At 46.6% G+C, this 17,365-nt stretch overlaps 1 protein-coding gene across 1 annotated transcript in view; it reads right to left on the reverse strand.

Moving 5' to 3' along the window:
• Nucleotides 1-294: 294 nt before the first annotated feature.
• LOC137543859 (mannan-binding lectin serine protease 2-like) overlaps nt 295-17,365 on the reverse strand; it is a 93,246-nt gene continuing 76,175 nt past the window's right edge. Inside the window, exons 7-8 of the mRNA XM_068264929.1 lie at nt 7,682-7,759; nt 295-1,132 (exon numbers count right to left, since the gene is read on the reverse strand). Of these exons, the coding sequence (XP_068121030.1) occupies nt 357-1,132; nt 7,682-7,759 (854 nt within the window). The 3' untranslated portion in view covers nt 295-356. The remainder of the gene's footprint in view (nt 1,133-7,681; nt 7,760-17,365) is intronic.

The following is a 17,365-nucleotide window of genomic DNA, read 5'->3' on the forward strand; positions in this document are numbered from 1 at the left end:
AATGCCATCATAAATCATTTTGTAATAAGTTTGTTGATTTTTTTTTATTTTTTCTTGTGCTAAAAATAAACAGTTTTTTTTGCGTTTTTGTGGTAAAAATAAAGATTTTTCCTGTTTTCACTGAAGACAATTTTTTTTTTTTTTTGAGTTTTTATGGATTTTCTCCAAATTGCTAATATTCAATGCATTTTTGTGAAAATTTTCTCGAAATAAAAAATGCCATTTTCAATACAAAAAAATGACTTTGGAGAAAATTTGTAACTCACACTCAGAGCACACTCAGAGACATTAATATTATAATTATTCACTGAGTTCATTTTTTTATTCAGACAAGAAAACTGTATTGTAGACTGTCTTTAGTTGTTTTGGACAAGGTTATATATCCAGTCAAGATAGTTGCTAACTTTTGTATAAACTCCATACTGACCTATAGCCCCACATTCCAGCCCCCAGGACACAATCCCACCAATAAACCACTTGTTATTTTGCAGATCATAAAATACTAATGCTCCTCCACTGTCCCCACCACAAGCATCCTTCCCCCCTTCCTCATCACCAGCACAGATCATGTTTTCAGTAACTGTGTATTGTTTGGCACTGGTTGACTTTTGATTATATGAAGCGATACATTTGTCATGGGCGATGACATCCACTTGGACATAACGCAGATGTCTTGAAGGGATTTGTCTCTCTGTTATTCCCCAACCAGATACCAAGCCTGTAAGGGGTTCATTTGCATCACTGCTGAACCACAGACTGTCCTTTTTGGTTGGTAGACAGATTCCGAGGAGGTACTCATTGATGGGCACTTTGCTTTTCAGCTTAATTAGTGCAATGTCATGGTTGTATGTACCATCTTCTCTGTAATCAGGATGGATGAATATGCTCTCTGGCAAAGCCCTATAAAAGTTGGTTTCATTCTTACTGATGAATCCCATTTTCATGAAAATCCTTGATATGTCCACATTATACAAAACATGGGCAGCGGTTATAACCCAGTTATCATAAAGCAGAGCTCCTCCACCAGATCCAGGATTAGTATTTATCAATGTTTGCCATGGGAATTCTCCTAGTCTGGCCACTGATCCTCCAATAATACGTTTTAGGGGCCGAGGGACTCGATTCCCACAATCTGTGGAAATAGAATATAAACAACAACAGTTAAAGATGCCAACATACTTTTCAGTTGAGGGCTGATGATTATTGAAAAAATGCTTCCATTAAAACAATATTAAAGAAACAAAATTGACTGAGAAGAACAGGAAGGGCTGGAGGGCGTACTCTCCCACAGTATGAGTGTGAGAAAACGCGGAAAAGCCGCCACGTGTGCTCAGAACAAGGCGGCTGATTCCTGCACGCGTAGGCCTACATCTGCTAGTATGGCTGAACACGGAGAAACTGCCACATGCCCTGATAGCGGTGCGGCTGGTTCCGCGTCCAGTGCAGAGGGTGGTACACAACACATGTCTGGTGTGGCTGGGACTAATAGTCCACACAGGTTCAGCAGGACGCGCGCGCATGCTGAGAGGCAGAACTTTTATGACAGCCAGAAGGGAGTCAGCTGACAAAGCCGGTCAGCTGACGATTCAACCAGTTCCCATTGGTCCAGCACTTACAGGAGGCGCTGGAGAGCGCTGTGCTATATATACTGGGTGCTGGTCATTCTCTGGTTGTCAGCCGTTGCGATCACTACGCGGAAGCACTCAGATCTTTTGTCAGAATCTGTGTTACCATTCTGTTATACTTCAGACTAGTTCCAGGGTGTTGATGATCACGGACCTCACACCCAAGATTAGGTACTTGTGTTACCATTCTGTTATACTTCAGGCTAGTTTCAGGGTGTTGATGATCACGGACCTCACACCCAAGACTAGGGACTTGTGTTACCATTCTGTTATATGTCAGACTAGTTCCAGGGTGTTGACGATCACGGAGCTCACACCCTAGACTAGGCATTGTTTATTATCTGTTATGACTTTCTGCTTTCCTGACCACTCTTCTGATCACTGATTCGGTACTTCGCTATATATGATACTCTGTTGCCAAACCCCGCGTGCCTTAGGATTACCGAATCAGCCTCCTGTCTTTGTACTTTGTCTGTCCGTGTGTTGCCGGCCTGGCTTGCTCGACCTCGAGAGCTATCTCTCCAGTTAAGAGATAGTTCACAGATCAGTTAGTGACATCCTCCTATTGGTGTCACTCACGCTCTGGTTTTTCCTACTCCCAGCCTGACTCCTCCCTTCGGGAGATTCTCAGGCTACTGATAGGTTCTTGTACTCTAGTGCAGTATTCCTTATTGCCTTGCACCTGTCCTCCAGGTATTGTCCTCAAAGTATTACTGTTGCACCAAACACTCATATCACTCAGGTGTCCAGAGGTTAGTATTATATCTGATTATCGGCGATGATTCAGATCATCAATAATCAGGTATATCTGTATTTTTGGTGATACTGCAGATCACCAATAATCAGACCCTCTCTGTGTTACACCAATCGTTACACTTCTATAGTAGTTAGCGAACCCTAAGAATCTCTGGAGAGCCTTCAGTCCCACCGGCTGAGGCCACTCCAGAACAGCGGAGTCCATAGAAAGGCCCGATGTTGAAATTATGTACCCCAGAAAGGCGACAGATGTTACCTCAAAAATGCATTTCTCCAACTTGGCATATAACATGTTTTGTCTTAGCTTGCGCAACACAAACCTGACATGATCCCTATGCTCTGAGAGGTTGGCTGAGAAGATTAGTATATCATCCAAATATACCAGGATAAATTTGCCTAAAACCTCTCTGAACACCTCATTAATGAGCTCCTGAAAGACGGCCGGGGCGTTACACAACCCGAAGGGCATCACCAGGTACTCGTAATACCCATCGGGTGTGTTAAAGGCCGTCTTCCACTCATCGCCCCTCTCTGATCCGTACCAGGTTGTATGCACCCCGCAAATCCAACTTTGAGAAAATCTTAGCATTGGTGACCTGAGTAAACAAATCGTCTATCAAAGGCAATGGATAGCGATTTTTTACTGTGATTTTATTCAGGCCCCGATAATCAATGCACGGCCGAAGGCCTCCGTCTTTTTTCTTTACAAAAAAGAAACCTGCTCCAGCAGGCAACCGGGAAGGGTGAATGAACCCTTTAGCTAAGTTTTCACAGATATATTCCTGCATGGCCAACTTTTCAGGCCCAGATAAATTGTAGAGATGACCTCTAGGGGGCATACAACCAGACCGGAGATCAATAGGACAATCAAAAGGGCGATGTGGAGGAAGTTTATCGGCTGACTTAGGACAAAACACGACTGCAAACTCATAATACTGATCTGCCAATCCTTCCACGTGAATCTTGGTCTCACCCAAGGTTACCTTCGCTAAACAATGATGAGAACAATAGGAAGACCAGCTCGTTAGCTGACCAGTGGCCCAATTAATCTGAGGTTAGTGAAGTTGTAACCAAGGCATGCCAAGAATGATCGTGGAGGTTGTCATTCGTAACACAAAAAAATGCAAATTTTCTTTATGCAACACCCCGATAGTGACTCCCACTTCTGGAGTCTGTGACAGAGGACTGTTACCCTGCAGAGGGGAATCATCGACTGCAGTAACCTGAATTGGTCGTTTTACCGGGGTGACCGGAATACCCAATTTTTTTGCAAATTCGTAATCCATAAAATTAGCCGCTGAGCCCGAGTCAATGAAGGCTTCAGTGACTTCAGACCTATCTTCCCCCGAAATAGTACAAGGAAGAAGCAAACGTTTATCATCTAGGGGTAAAAATTGCACGCCTAGGGTATTACCCCCGACTACACCTAGGCAGTAGCGTTTCCCGACTTCTTAGGGCAATTCTGCACTCTATGACCCCCTCTGCACAATAAAGACAGAGCTGCTCTGATATTCTGCGTTTCCACTCCACTTGAGACAACTTTGACCGACCAATCTCCATTGGCTCCGGTGGAGGTGAAGCGGGTGGAGGTGGAGTCACTGGGGGTGCAGCGTGGGACACCATTCTCACATGACTTTTACCCCGGGTCTGTCTCTGATAGCGCAGCCGGCGATCTATCCTGATGGCCGATGAAATGGCCTCATCGATGGACTTAGGTTCAGGCTGACTTAACATAAGATCGGAGACCTCGTCTGACAACCCTGATAAAAAACAATCTAAAAGGGCAAATGTGTCCCATCTGGCCGATACTGACCATCTCCTAAATTCAGCAACGTAATCTTCAACCGGACTCTTGCCTTGACGTAAAAGTTTGAGCTTCCGCTCAGAAGTCAAGGCAATGTCTAGATCATCGTAAATTATAGCCATAGCTTTAAAAAATTCCTCTATAGAGGTTAGGGCCTGGTGACTAGTGATGGGCGAACAGTGTTCGCCACTGTTCGAGTTCGCCCGGATTTTGGCCTGTTCGGGTTCGGTTCGGCACCCCCCCGAACACCTCATGGTGTTCGGGAGGGTGTTCGGGCACGCTGCCCGAACCCGAACAGGCCTTCTTTGTTCGGCCGAACACAGCCGTGTCCGGCCGAACATAGCCCCCTATAGGGTCCCAGCATAAAGGGAGAGCATGCCCCGAGCGCGCGGGGGGGGGGGGGTCGGAAATGCCCCCCACCCCTCCCCGCTAAGCTCTCCCTTTTGCCGGTTCCCTATAATGTTAAATTTAAGCCCCCCAAAAGCACCTGAGGAGGAGGCAGGAAGCGGGCAGCCGGAGATGCTAGGCGCTAGTACCATCTGGTACTTCCGCCCTCTCTTGACGCACTTCCTGTTTACATCTAAAGTCGCGTCAAGAGAGCGCAGAAGTACTGCGATGACGCGTACGAGGGTAAGTGTCATCATGTAGATGACGCATACACTCGTTCGCGTCATCACGGTACTTCTGCGCTCTCTTGTTGCGACTTCAAATGTAAACAGGAAGTGCGTCAAGAGAGGGCGGAAGTACCAGATGGTACTAGTGCCTAGCATCTCTGGCTGCCCGCTTCCTGCCCTCCTCCTCAGGTACTTTTGGGGGGCTTAAATTTAACATTATAGGGAACCGGCAAAAGGGAGAGCTTAGCGGGGAGGGGTGGGGGGCATTTCCGACCCCCCCCCCACGCTCGGGGCATGCTCTCCCTTCATGCTGGGACCCTATAGGGGCCCCAAAGGGACATGTTCGGGTTGGGTTCGGGGTTCGGCTCGAACATGCCGAACATCAGGGGCATGTTCGGCCGAACCACACCGAACCCGAACATCCAGATGTTCGCCCAACACTACTGGTGACCGATGGGAAGGCTATACGCCCAGGTCTGAGAATCGCCTGATAACAAAGTTTTAATAAAGGTAACCCTTTGGGCCATAGTTCCTGAAGAATTAGGTCTTAACTCAAAGTATGATAACACTCTACTTCTAAAATTTCGGAAGTCAGATCTGTGACCAGAAAACTTTTCAGGTACAGGCATACGTATGTCTGTGCTAGGAGGAGATCGCACTTCCTTCACAGCCATCTGGAGAGTTTGTATAGATCCAGACAAAGCGTCAATTAACGTCTGGTGGCTGCCCAGCGCTAGATTGATGTTTTCCACCGAAGTGGTAAGTGTGCCCAGACGGCTGGTTAGTGCGTCCATTTGCATTTTGGTCTGTCGTTCTGTAACGATCGAACACAGAGAGGGTCTGATTATTGGTGATCTGCAGTATCACCAAAAATACTGATATACCTGATTATTGATGATCTGCAGCATCACCGATAATCAGATATAATACTAACCTCTGGACACCTGAGTGATATGAGTTTGGTGCAACAGTAATACTTTGAGGACAATACCTGGAGAACAGGTACAAAGCAGTAAGAAATACTGCACTAGAGTACAAGAACCTATCAGTAGCCTGAGAATCTCCCGAAGGGAGGAGTCAGACTGGGAGTAGGAAAGACCAGAGCGTGAGTGACACCAGTAGGAGGATGTCACTAACTGATCTGTGAACTATCTCTTAACTGGAGAGATAGCTCTCGAGGTCGGGCAAGCCAGGCCGGCAACACACGGACAGACAAAGTACAAAGACAGGAGGCTGATTCGGTAATCCTAAGGCACGCAGGGTTTGGCAACAGAGTATCAGATATAGCGAAGTACCGAATCAGTGATCAGAAGAGTGGTCAGGAAAGCAGAAAGTCATAACAGATAATAAACAATGCCTAGTCTTGGGTGTGAGCTCCGTGATCATCAGCACCCTGGAACTAGTCTGACATATAACAGAATGGTAACACAAGTCCCTAGTCTTGGGTGTGAGGTCCTTGATCATCAACACCATAAAAAACTAGTCTGAAGTATAACAGAATGGTAACACAAGTCCCTAGTCTTGGGTGTGAGGTCCTTGATCATCAACAGCCTGCAACTAATCTGAAGTATAACAGAATGGTAACACAAGTCCCTAGTCTTGGGTGTGAGCTCCGTGATCATCAACACCCTGGAACTAGTCTGACATATAACAGAATGGTTACACAAGTCCCTAATCTTGGGTGTGAGGTCCGTAATCATCAACACCCTGGAACTAGTCTGAAGCATAACAGAATGGTAACACAGATTCTGACAAAAGGTCTGAGTGCTTCCACGTAGTGATCGCAACGGCAGACAACCAGAGAATGACCAGCACCCAGTATATATAGCACAGCGCTCTCCAGCGCCTCCCCTAAGTGCTGGACCAATGGGAACTGGTTGAATCGTCAGCTGACCGGCTTAGTCAGCTGACTCCCTTCTGGCTGTCATTAAAGTTCTGCCTCTCAGCGCGCGCGCGTCCTTCTGAACCTGTGTGGACTATCAGTCCCAGCCACACCAGACGTGTTGTGTACCACCCGCCGCGCTGGACGCGGAACCAGCCGCACCACTATCAGGGCATTCGGCGGTTTCTCCGCGTTCAGCCATACTAGCAGATGTAAGCCTACGCGCGCAAACCGCCGCGTTAGACGCGGAATCAGCCGCCTTGTTCTGAGCACACGTGGCGGCTTTTCCGCATTTTGTCACACCTTGAAACATGCTTTCTATAATTTTTTCAGCCGGTAAAAATTTTAAAAAAATTTTAAGTTCGCCTCCCCATTGAAGCATATTGCGGTTCGCGAAAAATCACGTGAACAGTACCTTCCGCTGAAGTTCGTGAACCGAAAATCAGAGGTTCGGCCCATCACTAGTTATCACACCTAAAAGCTTTGCACGTGCAAACATGCGTACAAGCCATTTTGCGTGTGTGTTGCACGTACAAAGTTTTAGCGCTTGCGTGTTAACTTTTATCACACGTATGGCGTTACGCTGTAAGCGCGATAAGTGCACTTTGCACGTGATAACTACGGCGCTTTGCATGCTAACCTACTAGAGTGTATGCTAAGCAAGCCCGTGCTAAGCTGGTTTGCATGTAATGCGCACAAATTTTTATGCGTGCAAACTATTTACTTCACGCGAAGTCATTAGTTTGCGCACATTAAGCTTTACACACATGATATCACGTGCAAAGCAGCTTTGCATGGGCGTGCTAAGTGTTAGCACGCTTTTGTGAATCAAGCCCAAGGGCCTCCAGTGTCTGCATAGCCTCCAGTGTCCGCAAAGCTCCTAGTACCCTCATGGCCTTCACTGCTTAACCTTGTACTAAACATATTGCCTTAATTTCTTCAGTGCCCAGAAGCTACAACTGTTCTGGTAAACCTCAATATCAGAATGAATGGAACATACCTGCAATACACGTAGGCAGTTCTTTCTTCCTAGTAATTATATCCTCCCAGTCTCCTTTAGATCCACATTGGTATCGTCCTAAGGCAGGGGAAAAACAGTATAGCACTCGTTAGCATTGGCTCTGTTCCAAAACAATCTAGTTATTATCACTTTATATAGTGAGGTAGAGTTAAAGGCTCCGCTGGTTTCTATGTTACCATGCTGAAAGTGGACCTGAACTCTAGCACATGACAGAAGGAAAACATACCAAAATGCACCCTGTATGTTTTTAGAGAGTTTAGCCTGTCTAATTACCCCTCATCTGTGACTAATCACAAGTTGAAATTTGATCTCAGCTGAGTCAACTGGTTGCCATGGTAGAGCAGCTAATTTGTACAGAGGATGTTAACTATAGGTCTGCTTCCATGAAAGCAGGAAGTAGACACACTACAGATTAATTGCAGGATTTGTATCAGCTTTTTCAAAGAAAAGTTTCCGTTAAATGTTATTATGCTGTTGCTTATCTTTTAGAGCAGGGAGGAAGTTCTGAGTTCAGGTCTGCTTTAAGGTTTTGCCCCACTTCCTGTCCAAGTAAGGACTGCACTGAAAATTGCAAGTTGCAATAACGAACACAAAGCATATATACAGTGGTTTGCAAAAGTATTCGGCCCCCCTGAAGTTTTCCACATTTTGACATATTACTGCCACAAACATGAATCAATTTTAATGGAATTCCACGTGGAAGACCGATACAAAGTGGTGTGCACGTGAGAAGTGGAAAGAAAATCATACATGATTCCAAACATTTTTTTACAAATAAATAACTGCAAAGTGGGGTGTGAGTAATTATTCAGCCCCCTGAGTCAATACTTTGTAGAACCACCTTTTCCTGCAATTACAGCTGCCAGTCTTTTAGGGTATGTCTCTACCAGCTTTGCACATCTAGAGACGGAAATCCTTGCCCATTCTTCTTTGCAAAACAGCTCAAGTTCAGTCAGATTAGATGGACAGCGTTTGTGAACAGCAGTTTTCAGGTCTTGCCACAGATTCTCGATTAGATTTAGATCTGGACTTTGACTGGGCCATTCTAACACATGGATATGTTTTGTTTTAAACCATTCCATTGTTGCCCTGGCTTTATGTTTAGGGTCGTTGTCCTGATGGAAGGTGAACCTCCGACCCAGTCTCAAGTCTTTTGCAGACTCCAAGAGGTTTTCTTCCAAGATTGCCCTGTATTTGGCTCCATCCATCTTCCCATCAACTCTGACCAGCTTCCCTGTCCCTGCTGAAGAGAAGCACCCCCAGAGCATGACGCTGCCACCACCATATTTGACAGTGGGGATGGTGTGTTCAGAGTGATGTGCAGTGTTAGTTTTCCATCACACATAGCGTTTTGCATTTTGGCCAAAAAGTTCCATTTTGGTCTCATCTGACCAGAGCACATTCTTCCACGTGTTTGCTGTGTCCCCCACATGGCTTGTGGCAAACTCCAAATGGGACTTCTTATGCTTTTCTATTAACAATGGCTTTCTTCTTGCCACTCTTCCATAAAGGCCAACTTTGTGCAGTGCACGACTAATAGTTGTCCTATGGACAGATTCCCCCACCTGAGCTGTAGATCTCTGCAGCTCGTCCAGAGTCACCATGGGCCTCTTGAATGCATTCCTGATCAGCGCTCTCCTTGTTCGGCCTGTGAGTTTAGGTGGACAGCCTTGTCTTGGTAGGTTTATGTAACGAATGGTGTCAGCTCACAGAGAGAATCTGATTGTTGGCGATCTGCAGAATCGCCAAAAATACAGATATACCCTATTATGGATGATCTGCAGAATCACCAATAATGCAAGTATGAACTAACCTCTGGACACCTAATGTGTGAGTGCTTGGTGCAACAGTAACAATGAACACACGTAGAAAAGATTAGGATCTCCAGAGGAGCAGGAGTCCCAGCAAGAAAAATGAGCCACAGACACTACTGCAGCCAAGGATCAGTAGACAATAAGATCCTAATCTGCCAAGTAGTGAGATCACCAGGTGGAATGAGGTGATCAAAAATAATGCTACCGAGAGTCACCAAGACTAGGAGACCTCGGTTTAAGGCTGAACACCCCTAGATGGGAATGGATGATTCAGACCTTAATGCAGCACAGTATTTCCGAGGAGCAGGAATACTAGAACCCCTCAGGCTAGAAACCTTGAGGTGAGGGTAGCGTAGTCAGACAGGCAGGTTCGGCAACTCACGGACAGAGACAGTACAGAATCGAGAGACAGGATCAGTGTGAAGTGCAACAGGCAATAGTTTGGCAACAAGATCAGAAAGGCAAGGTACAGAATCAGAAGACTAGAGTGTAGTCAGGCAAGCAAGAGGTCATAACAGATAAACAATGCAATTAGTACTTTAAGCTATCAAGAATCTGACTCAGTGTGGATTCCCAGCTCCAGCCGGTTCTGGCACACTGTCGGATCTAGCTAAGGTCTGAGAGCTAGCACGTATAGTATTTGCAACAGCAGACAGGGAATGACTGGCATACAGGTCCTATATATACTGGGAGCACACCCAAGCTCCGCCCCAGTCACTCAGCCAATCAGAAGGGCGAATGGAGTCAGCTGACCGGCCTGGTCAGCTCTGACAGCCCTTCTACTTGCATAAAGGTCCTGTCGCTTGGCCCGCGCGCGCGTAAGCCTCAGCCTCTGAGTGTCAGAGAGTCTCTGGCCAGGGTCTGTGTTAACATGAGAAAGAGCAACTGCCGGCTGGGTCGCGGGAACCGCCGCCATGCCGTCAGCCGCGGCGACGGTATCCCTGCTGCCCTGAGGCAGCATGTAGGAACATGACTGTGTGGTAGAAACCGCCGGCTGAGACGCAGAAACCGCTGCCCTACTACTGACAGTGGTGGCGGTATTTCTGCTAACCTTCACAGTTTTCCATTGTGCCATACTACTTCCATTTCTGAATGATCACTTGAGCAGTGCTCTGTGGGATGTTCAAGGCTTTGGAAATCTTTTTGTAGCATAAGCCTGCTTTAAATTTCTCAATAACTTTATCCCTGACCTGTCTTGTGTGTTTTTTGGACTTCATGGTGTTGTTGCTCCCAATATTCTCTTAGACAACCTCTGAGGCCATCACAGAACAGCTGTATTTATACTGACATTTAGTCTCTGTTTAGTCATCAGTACTCATCAGGCAATATCTATGGGCAACTGACTGCACTCAGACCAAAGGGGGCTGAATAATTACGCACACCCCACTTTGCAGTTATTTATTTGTAAAAAATGTTTGGAATCATGTATGATTTTTGTTCCACTTCTCACGTGTACACCACTTTGTTTTGGTATTTCACGTGGAATTCCAATAAAATTGATTCATGTTTGTGGCAGTAATATGACAAAATGTGGAAAACTCCAAGGTGGCCATGTGGGCATTGTAGGCCATGTGGGGTGTGTGTATGTATGTGTGTGTGCGTGTACACTGTGTGTGTGTGTGTGTGTGTGTGTGTGTGTGTGTGTGTGTGTGTGTGTGTGTGTGTGTGTGTATATGTGTGTGTACACTGTGTGTGTGTGTGTGTGTGTGTGTGTGTGTGTGTGTGTGCGTGCGTGCGTGCGTGCGTGCGTGCGTGTGTGTGTGTGTGTGTGTCTTGACTGATTTGAACAAAACTTGATATACAGATCCCTCACTATCTGGGATGATATGTTCTGGGGGTCTTGCGTCCCCCCTGCCACAAACAGCAAATCAGATTCCACCCATTCATGTCAATGGAAAAAATGGAAAAGGCTGCCATTCTCACAGTAATCAAGCCAGAGTCCCCACACTTGGCACAATTGGTCACTTGGTGACCGAGGTTACAAATTCAGGAAAAGTGGGTGGAGCATAAAACAGCCAATCAAATTTCAGCCATTCATTTTTAATGGGAAAATGTAAACTGCAGCCATTCTTCGACTGTTAATCGCAGGGATTTCAAACTTGGCACACTTGGTCACTGGGTGACTGAGATTAAGATTCAGGAAAGTGGGTGGAGCCTACTACAGCCAATCAAAATTCACCTATTGATTTTTAAGGGGAATATTTAAACTGCTGCTATTCTTACGCTGTTAATGGCAGAGGCTTCAAACTTGCTACAGTCGGTCATTGGGTGACTGGGGTCCAAATTCACTAAAGGGGTGGGGCCACAAACAGCCAATCAGATTTCCTTGGTGGATAAACTGCTTTTATTCACACATTTTTGATGCCAGGAACCTGTCAAAAACTTGGTCATTGAGTGACTGTGTGTCAAGATTACAAAAAGTGGGCGGAGCCAAAAACAAATTTCACTGGGAACATATAAACTCCAGCCATTCTTACACGGGTAATGGCAGGGTTGTTAAACTTTGCACAGTTGGTCACTGGGTGACTGGAATTAATATTCAGGAAATGGGTGGAGCCTTCAACAGCCAATCAAAATTCACCTATTGATTTTCAAGGGGAATATTTAATTTTTTGCATTCTTGGTACAGTTGGTCACTGGGTGCCACTGAATGAAAATGGAGGAAAACTCGGCGTTACCAGGATTTCCTACAGTACAAGACTAACCTGCTGCAGTTCCACACTGACCTTGCTGATGCAAAGCAGGAATACTTTACCAAGCTTTACCAAGCTCATCGGAGCACAAGCTTCCAACCCCCAGCGTCTTTTTGGCACCTTCAACTCCCTGCTTAAACCCACCCCCCTCCACCCTCCGTTTCCTCCCTCTCTGCCACAGATTTAGCCACCCACTTCACTAACAAAATAGACTCCATCCATCAGGAAATATCCAATCTTCAATCTTCACCTCCCGCCCCCTCACAACCAACTCCTCCTCCACCCTATCCTCCCCTCACCTCCTTCACTCCTACTACCATTGAGGAAGCCAACCACCTACTGCAGACTTCCCATGCCACTACCTCCCCCCTTGACCCCTTCCCTTCTGATTCACTTTAGCCTCACTTCACGGATTTGGCCCCAGTCCTCACTACCCTGTTTAACCTCTTCCTATCCACAGGCACCTTCCCCTCAGACTTCAAGCAGGCCACAGTACTGCCCCTGCTCAAGAAACCCTCCCTCAACCCCTCGCTACCCTCCAACTACCGCCCGATCTCCCTCCTCCCCTTTGCCTCAAAACTCCTTGAGCATCTGGTTCACAAACGCCTGACCCAGTACCTCAATGCCAACTCACTGCAATCTGGATTTCGGCCTGCCCACTCAACCAAAATGGTTCTCAACAAAGTGGTCAATAACCTTGCCTTAGCTAAATCTGAATACTCCATTCTCCTCCTCCTTGACCTTTCAGCAGCTTTTGACACAGTAGATCATCCCCTACTCCCCCAGTCCCTTCAGTTCATGGGCATTCACGATCTCGCCCTGACCTGGCTTTCATCCTACCTCTCCAACCGCTCCTTCACAACCTCCTTCAATGAGTCCTTGTCCACCCCCAACCACCACCTGTAAGTGGGAGTCCCCCAATGCTCGGTCCTTGGCCTCCTACTGTTCTCCCTGTACACATCCTCCATTGGCAAGATTATCTCCTCCATGGGTTTTAGCTATCATCTGTATGCAGATGACACCCAAATCTACCTCCACACCCCTGACATATCCACCACTACCATGGACAAAGTCTCCTCCTGCCTATCTACCATCTCCTCCTGTATGTCCGCTAGGTTCCTGAAACTAAAGTCCTGCAACTTCCACCTTCGTAACATCTGTAAGATTTGCCCTTTCCTGACCTCTGCCATTACCAAACTCCTCATCCATGCCCTCATAATTTCCCACCTCGACTACTGCAATGCCCTTCTGTCTGGTCTCCCTATGACCCGAATAGCCCCACTGCATTCCATCATGAATGCGGCAGCCAGAATTATCCACTCCTCCTATCGCTCCACCAGGGCGGCTCTCCACCGTGAATCCCTCCACTGGCTTCCTATCCCGTTTATAATCAGATTCAAGATATTGTGTCTGACCTACAAATCCGTCCACAAAACCTGTCCAACCTACATTTCTGATCTTACTCAGAGGTACACACCTAGCCGTTCACTCCGCTCTTCCAATGAACTTCGCCTGACCATCCCCACATCACCCAGTCCCATGCACACCTCCAGGACTTCTCAAGAGTCGGTCCAACACTATGGAACTCCCTACCTCTACCCATTGGGGCAGCCCCCTCCTTCAACACCTTCAAGAAGGCCCTCAAAACTCACCTTTTCACTCTGGCCTACCACCCCTCACAATTGCTCTAAACCCACAGCTGAACTCTGGTCCCCTACCTTTTGTGTCCCTACCTCTCCCTCTAGATTGTAAGCCTTTGGGCAGGTTCCTCCTCCTTTTGTGTCCTACCTGATCATGCACCTCCATTACAGTAAACCCATGCTATGCATTTGAGTGAACCTAACTTGCCTAATCTCCATGCTCCTATCCAGTGACTGACTAAGCATTACCTTGTACTCATACTGTGCTATGTGATCTGGTTTTCTTGTATTCCTGTATTGTCATATTGCTGTATGTCACCCCTAAATATTGTCTGTAACCTTAATTAATGTCCAGGGCTGCGTAATATGTTGGCACTTTATAAATACAATAAATAAATAAATAACTGGGAGTTCAAATTCAGAAAGGGGGCAGCGCCACAAATAACCAATCCGATTTGTTTAATTTCAATGGGAATATACAAATGATTGATACTAAGGACCCTAAAGCTCATAAACTTGGTAATTGACTGATTGCATGTCAAGGTTAGAAAAAGTGGTGTGCGCCAAGAACTACATTTTTTACATGGGAAAATATAAACTGTAACCATTCTTACACTGTTAATGGCAGTGTTCTGAAACTTGGCACTGGGTGACTGGGATTGATTGATTTTCAAGGGGAATATTTACATTTCTGCCCTCCATACACTCTTAATGGCAGAGGCCTCAAATCTGGTACAGTCGGTCACTGGAAGACAAGGGTTTAAATTCTGAAAAGGGGGCAGGCCCCAAACAGCCAATCACATTTGTTTAATTTCAGTGGGAAATTGCAACTTATTGATGCCAATGGCCCCAAAGCTCATAAACTTGGTCATTAAGTGACTGTATGTCAAGGTTAGAAATAGTGGGTGGAGCCAAAACCAACTTTTTACATGGGAAAATATAAACTGCAGCCATTCTTACATTGTTAATGGCAGGGTTCTCAAATTTCACACAGTTGGTCACTGAGTGACCGGGATTTATATTCAGAAATGTGGGTGGAGCCTAAAACAGCCAATCAAAATTCACTTATTGATTTTCAAGGGGAATACAGTCAGTCATTAAGTGACTGGGGTTTAAATTCACTAAAGGGGCGGACACACAAACAGCCAATTAGATTTATTTGCTGGATACAATGCTTCCATTCAGACCACTTTGATGCCAGGAACCCGAAAGCTCAAAACTTGGTCATTGTGTGTCAAGATTACAAAAAGTGGGTTGAGTCAAAAACAGATTTCTCTTGAAAATGTAAACTGCAGCCCTTCTTCTCTGTTAATGGCAGGGTTCTCAAACTTTGCACAGCTGGTTATCAAAATGCATCTATTGATTTTCAAGGGGAATATTTACATTGCTACCATTACACTGTTAATGGCAGAGGCTTAACCACTTAATGACCGCCTAACGCCGATAGGCGTCGGCGGGTCGTTAGTGGTATAGCATGGAAACGGCCGCTCGATTGAGCAGCCTTTCCATGCCAGTTCACGGAGGCTGTGGAAGAAATCCCCGCTGTTTACATCACACGCGCAGCAGCGCCGTGACGTAGATCGGCGATCCCCGACCTCTGATTGGCCGGGGATTGCTGGCATATGATAGGCTAAAGTCTATCCTAGGATTCGCAGGAAGGACTTCCGTCCTGCGCATTACGGGTGAAGAGGGAGAGGGAGGTGAGCGGAGGGAGAGTGGAAATGGCTGCAGAGGGGGGCTTTGAGGAGCCCCCCCCCCCCCGCCGAATGAACAGAGCCGGCGGCGATCAGACCCCCCCAGCAGGACATCCCCCTAGTGGGGAAAAAAGAGGGGAAGTCTGATCGCCCGGCCACATTCCTGATCGGTGCTGCGGGCTGTAGAGCCCACGCAGCACCGATCATTAGAAAAACCCCTGGTCCTTAAGTGGTAAAAACCTAAAACAGTCATTGGGTGACTGGGGTCCAAAGTCACTAAAGGGGTGGAGCCATAAACAGCCAATCAGATTTGTTAGATTGATTTCAGCCATTCTGTTATTGGCAGGGTTCTCAAACTTGACACAGTTGGTCACTGGATGACTGGGATTAATACTCAGGAAAGTGGGTGGAGTCTACAACAGTCAATCAAAACTCAACTATTGATTTTCAAGGGGAATTGTAACGATCGGTGTCAGCACACAGAGAGAATCTGATCATTGGTGATCTGCAGTATCGCCAAGAATGCAGATATATACCCGATTATTGGCGATCTGCAGAATCAACCGATATTAAAATATAGATATATTGCTAACCTCTGGACACCCAGCAAAAGAAACACAATAAAGACAGTAATATCACAGAAGTGTGAAAATATCCACCTCACGGCAATTCCCCAGAGGTGTAGTTACCTCTGAATGGGAACCCCGTGAGTGAGATCCTCTTAACCAGGCAGAGTGAGGAATCTCGACCCCTAGCAGTAATCGCCTGCTTGGGGCAGGCGTCTCGGAGAGGCAGGCCTCAGAGGTAACCCTCCAGTGGGAGACGTTCCACTGAAGGGAGAAAGGTCAGACAGGCAAGGGTTCGGCAACAGAGATGGCGATAGCAGTACAGGAGTGGAAGGCAGAAGAGTAATCGGTAATCAGGCAGAGGTCAGCAACAAGAATCAGATAGGCAGAGGTACAATAGCATAGAGAGAAAGAGTAGTCAAGGATAGCCGGAGTCAAAACACAGATACAATATCAAATACAATCCTAACTAAGGTGTGAAATCCTTAGTATCAACACCAGGGCACTGAGCTAAGGTCTGCGCGCTAACACAGAGTGTATTCACGACAGCAGACAACTTGCTACTGACTAGCAAGTCCTATTTGTAACAAGTGAGCTACCCTGTGCCGCCCCAGAGCCCCAGCCAATCCCCAGTGGAGATGGAGTCAGCTGACTAGCCTGGTCAGCTGACTCCCCATCTCAAGGCATAAAGATCCTGCCTCCTTGCGTGCACACGCGTTATGCGTCGGGTGAGTGCCGGCGAAAGAGACCCCACAGACGGCAACTGCGCGGCGGAGTCCGCCGAGCATACGGACTCCGCCGACCGCACAGCTCCGCTCGGCGGCACGCCGACGGTGAGAATCTGGGAAGCGGAGCCCGCTGCCTCAAGCCTGCTGGCAGCGGGTCCGCTAACCCTCACAGGAATATTTACATTTCTGCCCTCCATACACTCTTAATGGCAGAGGCCTCAAATCTGGTACAGTCAGTCACTGACAGACTGAGGTTTCAATTCTGAAAAGGGAGCGGGCCACAAACAGCCAATCAGATTTGTTTAATTTCAATGGGAAATTGCAACTAATTGATACCAAGGACCCCAAAGCTCATAAACTTGGTCATTGAGTGGCTGTGTGTCAAGGTTAGAAATAGTGGGCAGAGCCAAAAACAACTAACTTTTTACATTGGAAAATATAAATTGCAACCATTCTTAAACTGTTAATGGCAGGGTTCTCAAACTTGACACAGTTGGTCACTGAGTGACTGGGATTAATATTCAAAAA

Source organism: Hyperolius riggenbachi, unplaced genomic scaffold (genome assembly GCF_040937935.1).
Source record: "Hyperolius riggenbachi isolate aHypRig1 unplaced genomic scaffold, aHypRig1.pri scaffold_256, whole genome shotgun sequence".
NCBI lineage: Eukaryota > Metazoa > Chordata > Amphibia > Anura > Hyperoliidae > Hyperolius > Hyperolius riggenbachi.